Genomic DNA, 20,837 nt, shown 5'->3' on the forward strand with positions numbered 1-20,837 from the left:
CGCCCCCCCATCCCCGTTGGATCTGTGGCTCTGTGGTCTAGAGTCCTGCTGGGCGAATTTAAGCAGGTGTTTGTATTCCTTGATTGCTGGCAAGCTGGCTTCATTTAGTCACTGCGTCGGTAGCTTCTGCTCGTCTCTGTGGCTAAACGGGTGCCTGACTTCATTTGCAGCGGACGTACAGCCTGAGCTGGGGGTGGCCGCACCCAGAGGTAAGGAGCAGGAGGTCCACGACGCGGGGATGGTGGAGCGTCCCCCGCCGCAGCCTGTGGAAGTCCTGCCCGGCGCTCCTGGGCGTCCCCTCGCTCCTCCCCAGGGGCATAGCCAGCACTCCGTGGAGGAGCCTGAGGGGGCAGCGGGCAGAGCCCCAGCTGCACCTCCTGGCGGTGCTGACCCGGAGCCCTGGGCAGCTCCAGCTGAGCCACGGGAAGGCCGGCAGGGCGCTGTGCCTGAGGCTGAGGGTGCTGGTGTGCAAGAGCGGGTCCCTGTGCTAGAGCCTGCCAGGGTGCCCGGGAGCCCAGAGCAACGTGGGGTTGGGGACGTCCCAGGGCATAGCTGGGATGTTTTTGGTGGAGGCGCCCACGAGGAGAAGAAACCCGGGAAGGAGGTAGCAGCTGCTGGTGCGGACGCTCAGGAGGCAGATGTGCCGGGGGTGGGGGCAGCAGTTGGGGCCCCTCAGGTAAAGTCCCAGCAAGCGAGCCGAGACCGGGCACCTGGAGGCAGGTCGGGGGTAGCAGCCCCCCAGGCCCAGGTTGTGTTACATCAGCCGGAACACCGGGCTGACCCTGCTGGAGGACAGGGTGGGCAGCAGGGTGGGCATGCGGAGATGAGGAAGGAGGCCCCCGGGAGGGAGCACATGCCTGCTCCCCGGGAGGACACCGCCGGACAGGAGCCCAAGCAGAGGCCAGACCCTGAGCTCGGGCCCAAACCCGCCATCCCTGGAGATCAGAAGCCGGACAACGCCAAACCCAACCGGGACTTGAAAGTCCAGGCGGGCTCCGACCTTCGGAGGAGACGGCGGGACGTAGCTCCTCTGGCAGAGGCGGGGCTGGCCCCGAAGGACGGCGTCATCATCAGCTTCAACTCACTGCCCGACGTGCAGGTCAATGACCTCCGCAGTGCCCTGGAGACCCAGCTGCACCAGGCTGCTGGGGGCGCCCTGCGGGTGGTCCCAGGCCGCCAGATCAAACAGCTGCCTGGGACCCTGGAGGAGCCCTGAGCCCCACTAAGGCCAGGGTGCTCTGGTCAGCTGGTGAACCTGGACCACGGTGGGTGCCAAGCCCAAGTCAGGCCCAGGGTGGAGTGACGGCTCTGCAGCTGCGGCCACTTCCAGGCTGACTCTCCCATGACTCAACTCCCTCCAGCCTTGAGGAGGAAAAACAGCCGCTCCCTGAGACCAGGAAACATGACCTGCCACCTCCTGTGTGGCTGTGGGAGCCAGCAGGGTTCAGGTGGAGATGTTGGGTCTCTGAGTGCTGACTGCAGCCCTGGCCCCCCGGCTGCCATGAGAGGCAGGTGTTACCCCGAACTTGAATTCCTTCTTGATGTTCTCTGTGACTGTCAGTACAGAGCCTGAGTAAATGTTTCTGCCTTCACCCCCTCTCACCGCAAATGCTGCGTCAAGTCTGAGAGGCTGGACAGGCCTGTGGATCCAGCCGCCTCCGCCCTGGTGCTCTGCTCTGCATACTTCAGTGTCCCAAGCGAGTGGTTGTGAGATTTAAAAAGTAAAACAGACCACTGCTGTCTGGTTGGTGCCGAGGTGAATCACCCAAAGGCTCCCACACCACAGACCGAAGCCGTGACCACGAAACCTGGGTTCGAGGCCCGGTGGGGAGGGGTGCATGGCCTCACTTCTCGCCGCTTCTCACTTCTTCCAGGGCAGCATCTCCCCTGGGTTTTCACCCTTGGGACTCATCTGTTGGGAGGGGTTTTGTCGTGTTTTTTGTTGTACTTTGTTTCAAGGGGCGGAGAGGCCAGTGGTCACCCCTTGACCGGGGGCTGGTTGGCAGGTGACCTGACAGACATGCTGGACTGTGCCCTCAGGAGTCTGGGGCCTTCACCTGCTTTGTGCTTTGGGCTGTGTGTGCCTCCTTCCCCTCTGGGGGCGGGGGCCACTCCAGACCCTGCCCCAAGGGGTCCATGGCGGGGCCACTCACTGACCACTAGCCAGGCATGCACAGGCCATATGACAGCTCCAGCCTTGGTCTCGGCTCACCTCTCCCCTGTGCCTTTTGAAATGGTTTTATTGTTTACTGTGATTTCTATGTCATCTTGAAGCCTCAAAATGAATAATAAAAGGAGTGGAGTCCTCTGGAAGTCAAGCTGATTCCCCACGAGCCCCGGGCACTGCTCACACAGAGGGGAGCTCAGTGAAAGGCAGCCGGGTCCCAGTGCTTCTCGCCCTCCATTCTTAACTAAAAATAATTCCAAGCAAACTATACCTGGCCAGAGTTTCCCTCAGGTTGGAACACCGTTTGTTGTTTCAAGGTGGGATTGCGTGTCCAGCCCTCTTTACCTGAATCTCTCACCTTGACCCAGTGTTCTCTCGATTTCTGCAAAGATAACTTCTTCCTCAGAGCAGGGGCCACAGCCATCTGAGAGCAGCAGTGCAGCCTCTGCCATTGCCTGCCATCCCTGCACCTCTGGACGCTCAGGGTCTTCTGTCCCAGTTAATGCTTGTATTCTCCTCCAGGTTTTCAGCTCCACTCCCCTCCCCAGTCGTTTCCTTCGGGAGCGATCTGGGCAGACCTCTGGGTGGGGTCACCGCGACCAGTACTGCAGGGAGCCATGAGGGGCCGGGGGACAGTGCCTTGCTTTCTGACCACAGGCCACCCCTCCCGCTGGGTCCCATGGCTGGTAGATGTGGCCGCTGCAGCACACCGGGCCACCAGGAGTGACCCTCTGTGCTGGCAGATACACGCGGCAGACACGAGGCCTGGCTGGCCTAGGTGACTGGACAGGACCCTGTCTGTACTCCCAGTTCTAGAATGGGGCCCCCCGAGCCCAGCCTGGGGTGGGAAGAAGCCAGGGCCGAGGCTGGGTATGGCCTCCCGTGGTGCAGCTGAGCCCTGAGTCCGAGGCCAAGACAGGTGGAGCATACAGAGCCACACAGGGTGACTGCCTCTTGGTGACACAGCTGAAGAAGCAGCAGGAACCATCTTTTCTGCATCCTGACACAACTCGGTTGAATTCCCTCCCATAAACACAGTTTTGAAGACAGGTTGAGTTTGGGGAGGGGAGCCAGGGAGGCCCGTGAGCTGACTTCAGCATGTGGTGAGCAGCCTGGCCCAGCCAGTGGGTCACGTCCACAGCCTTGGACCTGATACATGGCTGGTGGCCTCACCTGCCCCCGTGAACTGGGATCTGAAAGGATGGTAGGAGAGCACCAGGAGGGATGGTTCTGGAAGGGACCAGAGCGCCTGTGCACAGCAGAGATGCCAAAGTGCAGAGAGCACAAAGGGTCAGAAAGAGGCCATCCTCAGGCAGGAGGCACCTGCACAGGGAAGAGGGGAGGCATTCTCAGCAAGTCTGTTTCCCTGGCCCGCTCCTCACTCCTGCCCTCAGCCAATCTGAGGGTCCATCACCCCTGGCTGGGATGGGGGTCATGTCAATGATGTCTGGTCCTGAATTCCAGTGGTGACTGGTAAACATGACTGCCCAGTCAGCCAGTCTTTAACAGCCCTGAAATCCTTGAACAGCGTATGGCTCCCCTCCAAGGCTGCCCTGGGAACTGCGTTTCACTGGGATGATAGCTCAGATATAAGGGGTTTCAGCACTTTGTGGGGGAAGTGCAGGAGCTTTTGTAAGAGGGAACAGCTCCGGGCCTCAGGGTGTGGGTGCCCTGGCACAAAGCTCTGGGACAGCAGGCCTGGGTGGAGCCAGAGGACAATGTGACCTCCACACCCTGGGGAAGGAGGCTCTGGGATGACACGCCCAGCAGGCAGCGCTCAGGATGCTGGAATCTTCCTGGGTCCCACTGGGTCTCCCTGGAGCTCCAGCAGGTGTGCTGCTGCGGCCTTACCGAATCTCAGGATGAGGGGCGGGACCAGAGTGGGCAGGAGCCTGGCCAGGATGGACTTAGGCTCAGACTCCAGAGCCTGTAAGGGAGGGTGGGGCAACCCCATGGAGCAAGTCTCATGGGCACCAGGTTCCTAAAACAGGACCCTCCCTGGGTTCACCCCTTTGTCTGGAAGAGCAACCCCCACTTTTTTTTCTAAGTCAGAAAAAAAACCCATCAGTATCAGATTCCTACAGCTCGGACCTTTCCCTCACAGTGTCACTGTTCTCTCTTTGGTCTGTGTTATAACCTGGCAGTTACTTCTAAATGCTTCGCCAGACTGAGATGACATACCTTTGGTGAGAACGCTTTAAAGAACGAGACTCGCAAGGCAGCTTGTTCACAGCCCATGCACTCATTCTGCAGATGACGAAACAAATCTTACAGTATCTGATCTGATCTTTATTGTGGGTTCACTGTATCTTATTCTCCCCAAATCCTTAGGCGTGCAAGGCTGGAAAACCCATTCCCCTCTGCTCATGCGCGCCTAATGTGTTTTCAGTCCTTTTAGCCCCAAGAGCTTTTGAGGTTTTAGACGCTTGCCCCTTGAGATCATCAGTTTCAGGCACCCAGGGACGTGTACTGGAGCTCGTAGTCCTTCCTAACGGCCTCCTGTCAGGGTCTTCTTGGCCTGGAAGACAAAAGGCTGTGTCTGAATGGGTTGCTTTCAAGCTAGACATGGTTTCAAAGTTAAGAAAACTACCACACCAGAAGCCACCTCCTGGCAAAAACTTACAAAGAGCTTGGCCACGGGTGTGCAGCATGGGGCCAGGCTGGTTGGGGCACTGGGTAGCCAGGGCTGGGCTCAACCTGCTCTGTGGCCTCTCCCACCCCTGCCAGGTATTGTGCCAGCAACGAGTCCCATTTAGTCCTCCCCCTTCTATAAAGGAATCTCTAAGTCAGAGATGCTGAAACACTTGCCCAGAGACAGGCTCCCCTCCTGCCTCCTCATGCACCCCCACAGAGCCTCAGAGTGCAGGCAGAGTAGACAAAATGGCTTGTGTCTTTAAATGAGAAACCCCCACGTTCCCTGTCCTGAACTTCCAGTACGCAGGGCCTGTGGTTAGGTTGCCTTCGATGGAAAACAGCAGGAGAGGCGGTGACGCGCTCCCAGGGGCAGGACAACATGACAGAGGCAAAGGAGCATAAGGAATCATAGATGATCAGATACCTGTGATCCTGACTAATAACCACAGGCGGTAGGGAAAAGCCTGGTTTGGCCAGGAGTGTGTGATCTTTATTTTACATGTGAATCCTTCCAACCATTGACCACAGGATGAAGGTTTGTACCTCCCCGAGGGAGTGCTGTTAGTAAAGCAGGGAAGCTGCCAAGAGGCAGGAAGCAAGTCCAAGCGACACTTGCATCTTGGATGAAACATGTCAGATCAGAGATTGGTGACAAGGGCGGAGGCCGCATATCCCAGCCACAATGATTGCTAGGAAGATGCAAGGGGTTCTTTGAGCCCTCCCGGAAATGAAGTATGGCCCACGCATCAGCCATCCTGGAACATCGGGAAACTGCCTTGGATTCCCTCAATTCTGCTGAGCTGACCCAACTGTCCCCTCTCTGGTCCAGTACTCAGCACCAGCACCTCTGGAGAACAGAACTGACTGTGGGCATCGTGGCCCACCCCAGACCCACAGAGTCGAGGGAACCCAGGACCTTGACACCTTGGGCACCACCTCAAAAGCTTGTGCTAGCCTCATTACAGGCAGCCTCCGTGGCGGCGGGGGTCGCGCCGGCTGGTGTGGGGCTGTGCCCCGTTGAAGCACCTGTTGGAGCCCAACACCGAACCCAGAAGAAAAGGAATTCAGCTTCCCGAGTGGGTAACGTGGGTCCCCGCCCCCTAGGGTCCCACCCCCGGTCGAAGCTGGCATCCACTTACCGCAGCAGCGAAGCAGCTCCGCAAAGCCTCGAACTCCTGCGCACACAGATCCTTCTTCAAGCAGCCGCCCGGGGCCGTGGACGCCTGCACGCACCTGCCGTAGGCGGCGGCCTGGGGGCGGATGGAGACGGGAGAGGGTCGCCACGGCCCACGCGCCCGCTGATTAGCCGGGGCGGACCCCGCCGCCGCCGCTCCCGGGTCACCACTACCCGCCCCCCGCCAGCGCGCACCCCGCCCCGCGCGGCCCTTCCTGCCCCGCCTGACGACTCCGCACCTCGGCCCCACAGGCCGCTAGACACTCGGGGAAGGCGCGGAGGCGGCTTCGCACGCGACCCCACACAGCTCCGTTCCCCGACATGAGAGGCTCTTCCCGGCACCTGTGGGCGCCGCCATCTTAGGTCAGGCCTCTTCCGGCGCCCAACTGCTTGACAGGCAGGCACTTCCGCCCACAACCTTTCTTGCGCTTTGTCATTTCGTCAGGCTTAGCCCTCGCCTCTACCTCTCCGGAACCGCTCTTAAGTCTCCCAGAGCCCTGCAGTTGGCTCGTTGCCTGTCGCCGTCCTTGGACTTTGTATTGGTTTACGCGCAAATTGTTTTTCCCTGAAGTCGGCCTCAAGGCCCTCCTCACGCGAGTAATTGGCCCGCGGGGTCAGACTCACGCAGTGATTGGCGGGGGCCCGGGCCTGGCGGAATAGGGGCGGGGCCGGAAGGTGACCGGCACCATGGCGGCCACGCCGCCACTGCGGGACCGCCTGAGCTTTCTGCACCGGGTGAGTGAGTGCTGGCGGCCCCGGTCCCACCTCGCGCCGCCTCCTGGTCTCGCCCCCGGCCCAGGCCGACAGCCTCCCTGACTGCGCACAGCCCCCGCGGGATCCCCGCGCCCCGTGTCCTCCGGCTGCTGCCAGGCTCGGCGTCTCCTTCGTCCCCCTCCGTGCCCTCCCACCTCTTCTCTCGCTTCTTTCCCTGTCTTCCGGCCGCTTCAACATCCCAGAACTCTTCTCATCTCAAATCCTACCCTTCGGCCCCTCCCGAGGCTGGGGGGGCACCACAGCCTTGGTGGGGGGGCGGTAGGTCAGGCCACCCCTGTGTCAGGTCTGCTGTGGATAGTGACATCCCTTTGAACAAAATCCAATTTTTTCTGTTTTCTTACCCAGCTTAAAGTAGCTTTACAGAAAAAGAAACAGTGATCCCCCGAGCTCTCCGAGATAAACAGACGCTGATTCGAGGAGCGGCAGAAAACCTTTTATTAAGTGGTCCAGGCAGTGGGGGAAGCCCTGAATTCCAGTTCAAATTGTGCGGAGAGGACTGGGCGTTTTCAGGACGGCACAGAAGGGTGGAGTTCAACTGAAAAATGACAGGCGTTTGGGCGGTTTTGGTGGGATACTGCTGCTGTGCTGATAACTGGGGGTTACAGAAGCTAAGATCCCATCGTCCAGTGAGAACTGGGGGACGGACCCTGTCCCTCCTGGTGGTTACATTTTCAAGGAGTGGCCTTCAGGTCCTTGAGAAAGACTCTACCAAGTTGTAGGAGGTCTGGGTTCCCAATTGTAGAAAATGCTCCTAAAATGAGCCTGAACCGGTCCAAAGTCCAGGGTCAAGAAAGGGAGGTTGGGGTCTGTCACCAGAAATAGGCCAAAATGAACAGTGAATTCTGGCACTGTGAGCTTCCACAGGCAGGCGGCGAGGGTGAGGGGGGTGCTGGGTTCACCCTCATGCTGCTGAAAGACCGGTCAGTTCTCTTTGAGCAGAGGTTTCGCTATGTGCTGAACATCCTATGGTCCTGCAGACCTTTCCAGCTTCCCTCTGGGTCTTGGTGGACAAATAGCGTAAGCAGTCTCTTGCAACATTCAGGCCAACTGTGTCTGTGGCCAGCACCTCAGAGACTGCACCTGAGGTCTCCTGTCCTGTCTACACTGAGGGTCATACCCCCCAGATGTGCCATGAGGTGGAATGGGTGTTTCTGGTGTTTATCCCTAGAAATTGTACATCTTTGTGCTGAGTCAACTCAGCATAAACACCTTTGTGCTGACAGATAAGCGTGAGACACACAGCTGAGTCGGTTGTTCTTGTTTTGAGTTGTTTCTGTGGGATCCTTTCCTGGAAGTGGCGCTGTAGGTCTGTCAGGGTGAATGATTGTGTCACAGGGGCTCACCCGAGGAGTCTTTTTTTTTTTTTTTTTTTGCCAGTCCGTAAGTTGGTATACTAAAGGTGCTTTTAAGTTGTGTGGCTGTAGGCGTAGGGGCCTGGGGGGGCGCCATGCTGAATCGTGACCTTTAGGGCCTGTCACCCATTTCCTCTTCCCAGGCGTTCATCCTGGCCTCCAGAAGGGAGGCTTCTGCAGGCTCTCTGTGGCCGGTGGGACCATTGCTGTCCTCTTTGGGTCCCCTGACCCTGTGGCATGCCAACTATAAGCTGTGTGGAAACGGATCCCCAAGAATGAGGGCTCCTGTGGCCACTCACTGTGGGCTGGGCTCTCGCTCCCTTTCAGCTCCCGATTCTCCTGAAGGGAACGTCAGATGATGATGTCCCGTGTCCAGGTTACCTGTTTGAGGAGATTGCCAGTATCCTTCCTTGTGGATACATCTGGGGGCCCTGTAGGCTCTCCTACCCCATCTCCCAGGGTCCCGGACTTCTCCTACCCTGAGGAGGCCCTGGCTCCTTTCCTATAGCAGCTAGGTGTGTGGGCTCTGAAAGCCACCCTACTGATGACATGAGGCTCAGGAGACCCTAGAAGCTGGGTGTTCCTGAAACCAGGGCCTGGGGTGGGTGCTTGTGGTGGAGGGGACCACACTGAGGAGTTTGATGGCAGGAAGGCCCCGCTTCTCTACCTGGCCAGGGCATTGTGTGGCCCGGGGTTAGTTCGCCCCTTCCCTAACTGAGCGGCTCCCAGAGATCTCCCACGAATCCCTGGGCAGCAGCCAGTGTCTCCTGGAGTACCTGCTGAACCGTCTGCACAGCGGCTCTGGCCGCGTGAAGCTCAAGGTGAGTCCGAGCGGCTCCAGAGGTCTGCGCGGGGGTTAGGTCAGGGCCCCGTCCCGCCCCTGGTGGTGCGGCTGGAGGGGAGGGATGAGCTGGGGGCGTCGGGGGGCTGTGTCGGGTGGGGCACCCTTCTGTGGATCCAGCTCTGCCCCACCCCCCGTCCCTGCTCCCCCAGGTGCTGAAGATCCTGCTGCACCTGTGTGGTCACGGCTCCTCATCCTTCCTGCTCATCCTGAAGCGCAACCCTGCCTTCATCCAGGAGGCCGCAGGTACGGGCCAGCACTGCCCATGGGAGGCGCAGGGAGGAAGGTGGCCAGGGCAGGTCTCGGCCAGATCCCTTAACCCGAGCCCCTGCCTCCCTGCCCCGTACCTGTGCGCCCCTCTGTGCCCTGTCCACACTGTCCTTCACTGCCAGTTCCTCCCCCAGTCCCGGCCAGGCCAGGCCAGCACACGGCGCAGAATGACTGGTGTCTGTCCGTGCTCTGTCTTAGTGGCCTGGACCTTTCCTGTCTGTCCCTGCTTTGGGTTCCCTGTTCTCCCCAGGGCTGCTCCTTCGGACCCTAGGAAGCCCTCCATTCTTGGAAGGGCTGGGAGGGTGGGGGATCAGACTAGTGAGGCTGTTGGGAGACGTGGGACCCTGGCCTGTGGTGATCCAGGTGACAGGTGAGTCTGGGGTAGAGCCCTGTCTGTTACCTGCCCCTGGGTCAGAGGTGTTCCTGAGTCTCTTGTTAATAAGAACTGGTGGGGGGAATGTGGCCTGAGGTCTTCTTGAGTGGGGCAAATGGAACAGGAAGGCCTTGGCCTTCAGGCCAGAACCCACACCGCCAAGCTGTCCCTGAGAGGGCAGCCACGGAGGAGACTGAGTCCTCTGTCTACCGCTTGCTTGTCGGAGACCCTCAGCAGTTCAGTGAGCCCCACCCACCAGGTGCTTGGACTCATTCCACCCTGCCGCACCCCGAATCCACTGTCTTCCCTTTACTGCAGGCGCGCTGAGGCCAGGCCGGGGCTGGGCTGCCCGTGGGCCCTGGGGTCCATGCGGGTGCCTTGGAGACAGGGAGTGGCCTCGGAGGGGGCACAGACCATTACTTGGCAGATGCCCAGAGGCGTCCAGGGGGCTGGGGACACTCTCGTCACAGCCCAGCTCCCTGGAGTTTGTGCACTGAAGCAGCATGGTTGGTTCATCCTCACCAGCCGGAGGGTCAGAATGGGCCTGTCCCGCTGCGCGGCTCACATGGTTGTGGCCAGTGCTGGGCCTCACCTCTGTCCTGGCCTCTGAAGAGGGCAGAGGAAGCAGAGGGGGACCGTGGTTCTCTATTAGCACCAACGTCTCTCTAGCTCTGAGCACTGTGCTCAGAGGACGAGTGCCCAGATAGACGGGGCTGTGAGAGGAGCTGATCCTGGAGGTGGGGGGAGGGGTGGCCCAACTTTGGGGGCCTGGCGGGGGGTCCCTGTGACTCCCACAAGGAGGGTGGGAGCTGTGGCAGGACGTTGGGGAGGTACCCTGCCCTGGCTGGTCTCAGCGCCCTAAGGCAAGAGGAGCCAGCGAGATTTAATGAGACATAAGCTTCCCAGGTTGGAAAAGTAAATGGCAACCCACCCAGCATTCTTGCCTGTAGAATCCCATGAACAGAGGAGCCTGGCAGGCCATGGTCCGTAGGGTTGCAGAGAGTCGGACATGACTGAAGTGACTAAGCATGCATGCAAGCACACAAGCTTCCCAGGTGGTGCTAGTGGTAAAGAACCCGCCTGCCAGTGCAGGAGATGCTGGAGACATGGGTTTGATCCCTGGGTTGGGAAGATATCCTGGAGGAGGGCATGGCAACCCACTCCAGTATTCTTGCCTGAAAACTTTCATGGACAGAGGAGCCTGCTGGGCTATAGTCCCTGGGGTTGCAGTCAGACACGACTGAAGGGACTTAGCGGACACAAGTTATCTGATGGGCCACAGCTGAAGCTTTACGAGCAGGAGACCTTTCAGGCCGTAATAAGGAGTGGTACATTGACGTGGCCCTGGTGTTCTGGAGGTTGAGTTGCAGCCTCACAGCTGTGGGTGTGGGAGGTGTGGGCCAGGGGGCACCGAGGGGCTGTGAGGGCACAGCTACCACACGCCTGGGAAGGCAATGCCTCTGCTTTAGGAAGCCCCCAGGGACTTGGTTGAGGGGGCTGAGCTGAGGGCTTCAAGGGGGGCTGGGCAAGGCCAAGGCTCACCACCTGTGTCGGGTGTGGGCTTTGAGGCTGGGTGGTTGGCATTGCCCAGCTCAGCTCTTCTCCCATTTGTCCCACAGTTTTCGCGGGGCCCCCGGATCCTCTCCACGGGAACAGCTTATACCAGAAGGTGCGGGCGGCCGCCCAGGTGAGCCCAGGACCCAGGTCACTCCCTGCTCTCCCCGCGCAGGGCCCTGGCTCCACTCTTTCTGCAAGACGGAGCCCCTGAGTGGCCCTCAGGGGAGAAGGAGGGGTGGGGGGACCACGGGTGTCTGGTGCTGAGTGCCCTCTGCCTCGTCTAGGACTTGGGGGCTGCCTTGTACTCGGACACCTTGTCACCTCTGCCTCCCTCCCAGCCTCCCAGGACCCTGCCTCCGGCAGGTACGCAAGTACACCCAGCCCTGTCACTGGGTTACTCTGGGCGGGCCTCTCCTCCCCCAAATGTCCGGGGTTGAGGGCCGGGTCCCCGCTGCTGTTGATGTGGGCCTCCCCGCAGGCATGGGCTCCCAGTCCAGGCCCCAGAGCACCCTGCAGGGCTTCGGCTACAGCAAGGAGCGGGGTCACACAGGTGAGTGCTGCAGGGCCTGGGGCCCGGCTGAGGGCGAGGGGCGGGTGGGCCTGTGTGCCCCCCACTGACTTCTCTGCCACCCTGGGGCGGCTGGGGAGGTGCAGTCGGCTCTCCTCACCTGACTGGTGAGAAGCCAGGCTGAGGGTCAGCCCCGCACTTGGGATGTCAGCCCTGGGCTCCTTCAGGGAGCCGAGCGCAGAGGGCGGTGGTCCCAGCTGTGACAGAGCTGACTTGGAGCTGGCGTGGTGCCGGCCCTGCTTGCGGGGAGAGCCCGAAGCCCCTCAGGGCCGTGTGAGCCTCTCATGGGCTCTGGGCCAGGTCCAGCTGATATGCTGGCCACTCCATCCATGGCTCCTAGTTCCTCGGCACTTATGATTCCTAAAGTGGGTTGGCCTTAGAGCCCACCTGTTCCTAAATTGGGGGTGACCGCCAGATTACCCTCCACGGGGCACTCCTTGGGAAAGCCCCCAGCACTGGATGTGAGTGCTCCCTAAGTGGCCAGGGAGATTGTGGTTCTCAGGACAGCCACCTTAGGTGGCCCCGTGCTCTGAGGTGGGGACACAGGAGGGCCAGGGCACAGCTTTGCCATGAGCTGCTGCTCATCCACGCTCCTTGGGGCCAGGATGCATTGAAGTGAGTTCACTGCAGAAGCTTCTGGGAGGGCCCTGTCCCTCCATACGGCCTCTGCTCTGTGACTGCAGCTTGTGTCCCAACCTCTTGGGTCCTGGGCAAGGAGCAGCCATGGGCACTTCATCCCGGGAACACAGGGTGGGACTGAGGGGTCTGTGCCGTCTCCTCTCTATCTGCTGCAGGCTCCGCGGGCGAAGCCTTCCTGTCCACCATACAGAAAGCTGCAGAGGTGGTGGCCAGTGCCGTGCGCCCTGGGCCTGAGAGCCCCAGCTGCCAGAGGTCCCTTCAGCGGGGTGACGCCTACCAGCCGGCTGTGACACCTTCAGCCAGCCTCGGCACCCCCGCCTCCGGGAGCCCTCTCCCCGTGGCCAGCCCAGGAGCGAGAGGTATCGAGCTGGACTCCTCCCTTGGGGCGCTGGCTTCCCCCTCCCCGGGCCCTGGGCTTCCAGTCACCTGCTGGGGCTGGGCGGGAGCAGACGAGGGAGGAAGAAGAAAGCAGTGCACCCATGGTGGGGGCAGGGGGCAGGAGCCCCACCCTGCAGGTCCCGAGACACCTCTCAGAACCAGCACGTGACAAGCTTGCAGAGCCAGCTGCCCACAAGACTCGGCTCCCTGCAGCCTCTGCGGCGGTGTGCGTAGGGCAGCCCTGCCTTGACCCCCATGTCCAGTGTTCTCTGTCAGCCTGCTCTTGGTGGGAGCTCAGGTATTACGGCCCCACGAGAGGTGGGGTCTGCCCAGGATCCCGGCTGCTCAGACACAGAAGCTTAGAGCTGGGACAGGAGCCATCCCCAGCTCTCGTGTGTTCACCCAGCGCCTTCGAGCAGCTCTGCAGCCCGTCAGGGCCCAGAGGCAACAGGGGAGCCCTCCGCAGGGGCCAGGCTCCATGCCATGTGTGTTCTAGTGGTGCGCCGTGATATGGGAGGGAGCGATGACTGCCCGTGCCCTCCGCCTCCACTTCTGCCTCTCCCAGAAGCAACGTCCCGTTTGCCTGGCTTGGAAGAAGAATGTCAGCACTTGCTGGGACTTGAGCGCTGCTGTGCTGGGCACTGTCCCCACTGCCCTGGCACTGCATGGCCTCCCGCCCGCCTGGCATCTGGCATCTGTGTTTTCTGGGCAGGCATGTCCTGTGCGGACCCCCCACCCTGGCCCTGAGTGAGGGTGTGCTCTGTTCTGCCCCGTTTCCTCTCGGGTGGTGTTTCCTGGAGCTGGCGCCCAGGCAGCTACCGTGTCCACATCCCAGGACCCAGCCCACCGGCTCTTCCCTGGGTCTCCCTATCCAGGGCTCCTGGGGAGACGGACGTGGGGCCAATCTGAGGCCCCCAAGGGTCCAACCCTCAGTCGATGTTTCTTCCAGCAGTGAGACACCAGCCCGGGCAAGCCGGAGGCGGCTGGGATGAGCTGGACAGCAGTCCCAGCTCTCAGGATTCTTCCCAGGAGAACGATGACCTGGGCAAGGCCTCGGACTCGGGCAGTCGGTCGGGCAGTGACAGCCCCTCGGGGGCCAGCCGGGCACCTAGTGACCTAGCAGAAAGGTGATCCAGCACCCCAGGGCGCCCCTCCATTCCCCACCCTGATGGGGGAGAGGTGACCTGGAGGGGGCGTGAGGGAGACCAGCCTTTGTCCTGACCCGCGTGCACCCAGCAGGGTTGAGGCTGTGACCCTGAGTGACTGCCAGCAGGAGCTGAGCCTGGTCCGGACTGTGACCCAGGGGCAGCACACCTTCCTGAGCCGAGAGGAGGTGCAGCACTTCGTCAAAGAGTGAGCCCCGACCCATTCCAGGGCCCCCTCGTCCCCGCACCTCACCCCACCCCTCGCCCTGGCTCTGCACACACGCCCCTTGCCCCACAGCCCCAGCCCTGTTGCGTGGTGCCCCCTTCCTGCAGGTGTGGCCTCCTTAACTGTGAGGCTGTGCTGGAGCTGCTCATCCGCCACCTGGCTGCCACCAGTGAGTGTGTTCAGATGGTAAGGAGGGCAGCAGGTGGGGCTGGGGGTGTGCCTGGGCACGGGGAGTGGGGAGAGTGAGCACAGGATGCCCAGTCGATTGTCTGGTCGATTGCTGAGGGCCAAGAGGAGGGAGGGAGGGAGCCGGTCACACAGACCTCCCTTGGGGGGGACCCAGCTGACATCAAGCCCACCCACCCCGCAGAGAGCCCTGGGTGCCATCGCCTCCCTCGGGTGCACTGACCTGCTCTCTCAGGAGCGAGTCCTGCTCCTCGCCCGGCCTCGGCTGCAGGAGCTCAGTGCGGGCAGCCCCGGACCCGTGACCAACAAGGCCACCAAGGTGGGCAGCCTCAAAGGCCCAGAGGAGGGGGTGCAGGACACCCCAGCAGTCCCACACCCTCCCCCCGCCCCCACTGCCTTCCCTAGACGTGTCCCTCCTCCCGCTCCTGCGGCTGGCACAGGTCATGTCCTTAGAACGGCAGTTGGCGGCCTGGCCTCTTCCCATACATGGGACCCCCAGGTTTCCCCGACCTTCTGCCCAGCAGATCTGCTTTTTGGGCAGTGCCTTCTCCCTTGTGGCTGTCTCCTCCAGGAAGCCCTCCTCCTGCAGGAAGCCCTCCTTGACTGCTTGGATGGCTCTCTTCCTCTGCTCTGTACTCTGTGTCATGGGTCTAAGCTCTGCTCCCATATCCCCAACTCTGGGAGGGCAGAAATGGTTGTCTGTCTGAGTCCTCTTCCCACTGATGAATGTGGGGAGGCCACCTGCAGTCTTCTCTGGGGCCTGCTGTTTGCCTCTCTTGGCTTCCAGTTTTCTGTATGGCAGTGGACAGTTCAGATCCTTAGTCACCTGTCTCTAAACCGCTCTTCATCAAAGCACTAGTGAACCTGCCACACACGAAACACGTCGAGGGCACATCACGGTGTTACTAAAGCCTGAGAAGGACCCAGGAGTCCAGCTATCAGGAATGACACTTGGGTGGGGGTTGGGGATGCTTCAGACACATCTCTTCCCTCTGCGTGTCAGGTGCTTGTGTGGCACTTGACCAGGAGGGGGCGCTCTTCCACTCTGGCAGGCCACACAGCAGCTTGATGTGGGGGAAAGCATCTGTTTGTATGACAGCTGGTGGAGAGCAGCAGCGGTACTGCCGGGGGATGACAGAGTTGTGAGTGGCCAGTGGTCCTGCCCTGTGCTCTGGCCAGCAACATTGAGGAGGGGACCCAGGAGGACCTTGTCCTCTATGATTCTTGAAGGAGCACAAGAGCCCTCACCAGTTCCCCTCTTCCCTCGTTCAGATCCTGAGACACTTTGAAGCCTCCTGCCGACAGTGGCCCCCTGCCCGGAGGCCCCCAGCCGAGCCTAGCCCTGCAGCCGCCCGTGTGGGCCCATCAGACCTGCTGACCGACACCCTGCCTTTCACCGGGGGCCAGGCCTTCCTACAGCCTCTGAGTTCAGCTTTGTTTTCGCCCAAGGGCAGCATGCCCCCATCAGGGCTGCAGCCCAGCCCTGTGCCCCCAACGTCCCCAGAGAGCTGCCCCCTTCCAGTCCCTGGGGCTGCCAGGGAGGCTGAGACCAGGCTGGCAGGTTCCAGAGACCAGGGGGCTGCATCTGAGCAGGGCCTGCTCTGCATGGACACCCCAAAGGGAGGGCCAGAGATCAGCCTGGGCCCCGGCCACAGCTGCAGCTCCTTATTTGCTGGCATGGAACTGGTGGCCTGTCCCCGCCTGGTGGGGGCTGGGACTGCTGCAGAGGATCCCCTCTCAGCCCACCAGGCTCCCTGGACGTTGTCACAGAGTCTGGCAGCAAAAGAGCCTTCCAGCTCTGAGCCGTCAGCTTTTGCATTCTTAAACTCATGATCTTGTCCGCCTGGGCCACATGCAGTCTGTGTGCTCCCTGGCCTGTGACTCCCAGGACCCTGTGACTTTGTGCTGTCCCCTATGCCCACAGCCCCCGATTCCCCTCTCTGTGGTCAGCCTTGCCCTCCCCTGGCCTCTTCCCCTCACCCACTGAGGCCTTGGTGTGAGCAGCTACCCAGCCAGGCGAGCTTAGAGTGGATGGCTCACCCAGGGATGAGAATGGCCGCCAGTAAAGCCCAGGTGATATTTTAGTCCATGCACCAGCCAGAGCCAGACCACCACTGCGGTAACAAGGTGCCCATGGGAGCTGCTCCTCAACTTTGCCCCTAAGGTGGGTTTCCTGTTTTTCTGCTGGGAGGCAGGACCCCCCTCTTACAGCCTGCCCTCTGGGTTTGATGGCCCAGGAGCAGCGTCCCCGAGCACTCTGCAGGACTTGCAGGGAGGGCAGGACAGGCCCAGAAAGAGGAGCCGAGCACAAGCTAAGCCTGGCAGCCGGTGGGCCCTGGGGTGCCGGATCTCCTGCCTCATGGCCATCTGCTCTGGCGGGTTGAGCACACCGTCCACTTTTCCCATCTGCCAGAGGGATGAAGGGAGGGCAGTGGGGCAGACAGCATGATGTGGCCTGCTCAGAGGGCACTGGAGGGGAGCTTATGGGAGAGGCCTGGTGACGGAGCTTGGAGACCCCACACCCATTGAAATTGGCCCAAGTCCCCGGGATCCTTGTGGGCACACAGAGAAGGGTACCAGGGGAAGACGGAGAGGACCCATCTGCAGGCTGAGCCCAGGCCCAGTCTCCAGCCAAGCTTCTGCTGTTTCCCGGCGACAATCCTGAGAGGAGGATCCCAGGGCCACCTCACTCATTCCTCCACCCCCACCCTGCTGTCTCCTTGGCCAGAGACTGGCCATTTGGACTTGAATTCCCGTAGCAGCAGGCAGGCAGGCACGGAGCCTTGCGAGCACTGACCTTGGGGTCCCCTGGGGAAACCCCTGCCTTCCTGGCCCTCAGAAACAAGGATTTTTTGGGTCAGTTTGGAACCACTGCTTGGGTCTTTGTTTTTGAGCTCAGATCCCTCCCTTTGAGGGAGGGGGGTGTTGTAAGCAGCCTCCCACCTTCTCGTCCATCAGGATTAGGGTCTGGGTAGGGTTAGGGCAGCATCAGGTCCCTGTGTGACCCGTGTCATCTCCCCACTCCCGTGACCTCTGCCTGCAGACTGTACAACCACCTCAGAGCTAGGGCTGTGGTCGCTCTGGGGAGAACTGGGGATGGCCTGGGGTCATACCTCCCACATAAACACTGCTGTTCACAGGAAGCTGCACTGATCGCTTTTTCATTTTCTATCTGCATGTGTGTGTGAGAGAGGAGAGAAAACGGCACTAAGAGGCACAGGTAGAGACTTCTAAAAGCTGGGACAGGTATCAGTACTTCCCTCCAGCGGAACTATCTTGTCCAGTAATTTTCTTAATTGCAAAGTTTCTAACTACAAAATTCAATTTCTTAAGTAGATTTAGGACTATTTGGGTTATCTATTTCCTCATGAGTTTCAATAATTTGTGTCTTTCAAGGAATTGGTCCATTGTGAATATGGCTATAGTTTTTTCAGCCTTTCTTTGTTCCTCCAATTTTTTTTTTTGTTGTTCTTCCAATTTTTATAGTGTCCCACCTTTCATTTCTGATATTAATTCCCCCCCCCTTGGTTAGTCTGATTAGAAGTTTATTGATATTATTGACCTTTTCAAAGAACTAACTTTTGGTTTTGTTTTTCTTACTGATTTTATGTTTCGTATTTTATTGACTTCTGCTCTTTACTGTTTCATTCTTCCTGCTGTGGATTTTTTTCTTTTTCTAGCTTTTTAAAAGTGAAAGCTTAGATTATTGATTTAAGACCTTTTTTCTTTTTTAATATAAACATTTAAAAATTTTTATTTTTGGTTGCAGTAGGTCTTCCTTGCTGCGTGCAGGCTTTCTCTAGTGGCAGAGCGTGGGAGCTACTCTTCTTCGCAGTTCATGGGCTTCTCATTGGGGTGGTCTCTTTCAACGTGGAGCACAGGCTCTAGGCACACTGGCTTCAGTAGATGCAGCTTGTGGGCTCAGCAGTAGCGGCTTGCGGGCACTAGAGTGCGGGCTCAGTAGTTGTGACTCAGTAGTTTCAACTAAGCTCATGGGCTTAGTTGCTCAGTGGCATGTGGAATCTTCCAGACCAGGGATCACACCCATGTTGCCTGCATTGGCAGGCAGATTCTTTTCCACTGTACCACCAGGGAAGTCCTAATGGAAACATTTTTAATGCTATACATTTCCCTCTAGACACTGTTTTAGCTACATCCCATGAACTTTGATAACATTTTAGTATTTATTCAGCTCAAAATATTTTCTAATTTCCCATAAGACTTCCTTTTTGTCTGACTTTTTTTGGGGGGCACAGCACCAGGCAGCATGTGAAACCTCCTGGACTAGGGCTCAAACCCGTGCCCCCTGCAGTGGAAATGCAGAGTCTTAACCCCTGGACCACCAGGGAAGTCCTGATAGATTATTTTAAAATGTGTTTTCTATTAGTACTTTAATTTTTATATTGTAAGAGAACATATAAGACTTTCATTATAAAGATTTCAAGCTTTTTCTAAAGTTTGTTTAGTGGCCCAGGATATAGTCTATCTTGGTGAATGTTCCATGTGCACTTGATTTGGAGAACCACAGACCAATCTCCTTCATGGACATAGATTTTTTTAAAAAAAGCCCTCAACAGAATATTAGCAAAACAAATCCAGATGTATACAAAAAGTAATGATACATCACAGTAAGTGGAGTTTTTTCTGGGGATGGAAGGCTGGTCCACCATCTGAAAATAGTGCAATTCACTATATTAACACACTAAAGAAGAACAAATCACATTATTATTTTACACAGAAAAAAGCAAGAGATTTTAACATTCATGATTTAAAAAAAAACCTCAGCAAACTAGAAATATAACAATTTCTTTCACCCAGTAAAGGGGATGGACTGGGTGCTTGTGTGCATACACAGTTGCTTCAGTCTGTCCAATCTTTGCAACACCATACTTAGTGTCAAAAGGCTGAGTGATTTCCCTCCAAGACTGGGAACAAGGCGGGAATGTCCACGCTCACCACTTCTGTTTAGCGTTGTCCTGGAAGCACCAGCCACTTCAATGAAACAGTGGGGGAAAAGGCAAATACAAGGGAAGAAATAAAACTGTTACTAACCACAGAAAGCATGATTATTTATGTCGAAAATCACATAGATTCCACAAAAATCCTATGACTAAAGAGTTTAGCAAGAACACAGGCTGTTGAGTAAAACTGAATTGTATTTTCATACACGAGTGATAAATGATTGGAAATTTACATTTTAAAATCTGTTATTGGGACGTCCGTGGTACGGGAGGATTCCACATGCCATGGAGCAACTGAGCCCGTGCTCCATGGCCCGCGGGCCACAGCAGCTAAGGCCCATGCGTCTAGAGCCTGTGCTCCACAACCTGAGACGGCACCACCATGAGAACGCAAGGAAGAGTACCCCCTGCCCCCCTGCAACTAGAGAGAGCCCGCACGTAGCAGTGAAGACCCAGTGTGGCCAAAAATAGGTGCTTTATGATAGCATCCAAAACCTGAAATAATTAGATGTAAATTAAGTAGATACAGGATCTGTATGCTGAAACATGTAAAAGACTGATGAAAGAAATCAATGAAGACCTACATAAATGGAGAGATATACTATGTTTATAGATTGGAAGATTTTACTGTTAAAATGTCAATTTTCCCCAAACTGATCTACAGATTTAACATAATTCCCATCTAGATTTTTTTTTGGGGGGGGGAGGCGGTAAATGGAAACAAACTGATCCTAAAAGCTACAACCAAAGTCAAAGCAATTAGAATAGCTAAGGTGATTTTGAAAAAGCACAAAGAGGGCTCACAGCACCTGCTTTGAAAACATACTGTCAAGAAACATTAGTCAACACTGTGGGACGCATGAAAGTTTAGACATGGATCAGTGGGCCAGTTTAGACAGTTCAGAAACAGCCACACAGGTATGGTCAGTTGGTTTTCCACAGGTGTCAAGGTAATTCAATGGAGAAAGGATAGACTTTCAACACATATTGAAAACACATATTGAAACAACTGGAAGAAAAGAATGAACCTTGGCCCCTTCTCATATCTTACACAGTATTTAAAGTGAGCCATAAACCTACCTAGAAATGAAACTTCTAGAAGAAAGCTGAGCAGAAAATGTTCTGTCCTAGGATTAGGCAAAGGCTTCTGTGACATATAAAAAGCGCAAACTGTAATAGAAAAAAACTAGGTATCATCAAACTTGAAGAACTTTATTTTAAATGACACGAGGACAAAAAGACAAGCCACAGACTGGAGAAGGTGTTTGCAAATCCCAACTCTCAGGAAGGATTTGTATCAAGAACATATAAGGAACACCCCAAACTCAATCATAAACTAACCCCCAGTTTACAAAGTGGGTGAAAGATGTGAATGGGCACTTTGCCAAAGAAAGTATATGGATATCGAACAGAGAAGCATACAGATAGTTTCTCAACATTGTTAGGGAAATGCCGTTGAAGACCATGTGGAATACCACTGCACACCTATTAGGATTTTCTAAGAATATTTATTTCAGTTGGCAGCATTCGGTCTCTTCATTGTGTTAAGATCTTTTGATGCAGTGTGTGGGTTTAGTTGGCTCCAAGGCCTG

At 57.4% G+C, this 20,837-nt stretch overlaps 3 protein-coding genes across 13 annotated transcripts in view; 2 read left to right on the forward strand and 1 right to left on the reverse strand.

Annotated features, from left to right (window-relative positions):
* Window positions 1-2,308, forward strand: part of SLC38A10 (solute carrier family 38 member 10) — a 40,925-nt gene extending 38,617 nt beyond the window's left edge. For all 3 annotated transcript variants that reach the window (XM_043905240.1, XM_043905241.1, XM_043905242.1), the window contains exon 16: window positions 171-2,308. In XM_043905240.1, coding sequence (XP_043761175.1) covers window positions 171-1,216 — 1,046 coding nt within the window. In that variant the 3' untranslated portion in view covers window positions 1,217-2,308. The remainder of the gene's footprint in view (window positions 1-170) is intronic.
* A 2,127-nt stretch (window positions 2,309-4,435) lies between these two features.
* NDUFAF8 (NADH:ubiquinone oxidoreductase complex assembly factor 8) lies at window positions 4,436-6,354 on the reverse strand. The gene is made up of 3 exons (XM_043905253.1): window positions 6,215-6,354; window positions 5,941-6,051; window positions 4,436-4,685 (listed from the first exon to the last, which is right to left on the reverse strand). Exons 1-3 carry the CDS (start codon window positions 6,296-6,298, stop codon window positions 4,656-4,658), a joined length of 225 nt encoding a protein of 74 aa, XP_043761188.1. The 5' UTR covers window positions 6,299-6,354; the 3' UTR covers window positions 4,436-4,655.
* A 176-nt stretch (window positions 6,355-6,530) lies between these two features.
* Window positions 6,531-17,427, forward strand: TEPSIN (TEPSIN adaptor related protein complex 4 accessory protein). Of its 9 annotated transcripts, none has more exons than XM_043905243.1 (14): window positions 6,531-6,710; window positions 8,429-8,501; window positions 8,831-8,922; window positions 9,095-9,188; window positions 11,205-11,272; window positions 11,427-11,505; window positions 11,621-11,692; window positions 12,505-12,708; window positions 13,224-13,439; window positions 13,677-13,854; window positions 13,967-14,080; window positions 14,206-14,284; window positions 14,469-14,603; window positions 15,557-17,427. In XM_043905243.1, exons 1-14 carry the CDS (start codon window positions 6,663-6,665, stop codon window positions 16,115-16,117), a joined length of 2,013 nt encoding a protein of 670 aa, XP_043761178.1. In that variant the 5' UTR covers window positions 6,531-6,662; the 3' UTR covers window positions 16,118-17,427. The 9 variants fall into 9 exon arrangements, with proteins under 9 accessions (XP_043761178.1, XP_043761179.1, XP_043761180.1 ...); XM_043905244.1 differs by having other exon boundaries at window positions 13,680-13,854; XM_043905245.1 differs by having other exon boundaries at window positions 13,224-13,418.
* The last annotated feature ends 3,410 nt before the right edge of the window (window positions 17,428-20,837 follow it).

Source organism: Cervus elaphus, chromosome 5, assembly GCF_910594005.1.
Source record: "Cervus elaphus chromosome 5, mCerEla1.1, whole genome shotgun sequence".
Lineage (NCBI taxonomy): Eukaryota > Metazoa > Chordata > Mammalia > Artiodactyla > Cervidae > Cervus > Cervus elaphus.

Excerpts from the sequence above, each read along its gene's own strand:
- NDUFAF8 (XM_043905253.1), bottom strand. The coding sequence starts at position 6,298 with ATGTCGGGGAACGGAGCTGTGTGGGGTCGCGTGCGAAGCCGCCTCCGC. Across the intron at positions 6,052-6,214 it reads TAGCGGCCTGTGGGGCCGAG|GCCGCCGCCTACGGCAGGTG; the intron begins GTGCGGAGTCGT and ends ATCCGCCCCCAG. Across the intron at positions 4,686-5,940 it reads GGAGCTGCTTCGCTGCTGCG|GCCAAGAAGACCCTGACAGG; the intron begins GTAAGTGGATGC and ends TTTGTCTTCCAG.
- TEPSIN (XM_043905243.1), top strand. The coding sequence starts at position 6,663 with ATGGCGGCCACGCCGCCACTGCGGGACCGCCTGAGCTTTCTGCACCGG. Across the intron at positions 11,693-12,504 it reads CAAGGAGCGGGGTCACACAG|GCTCCGCGGGCGAAGCCTTC; the intron begins GTGAGTGCTGCA and ends TATCTGCTGCAG. Across the intron at positions 13,855-13,966 it reads CCTAGTGACCTAGCAGAAAG|GGTTGAGGCTGTGACCCTGA; the intron begins GTGATCCAGCAC and ends TGCACCCAGCAG.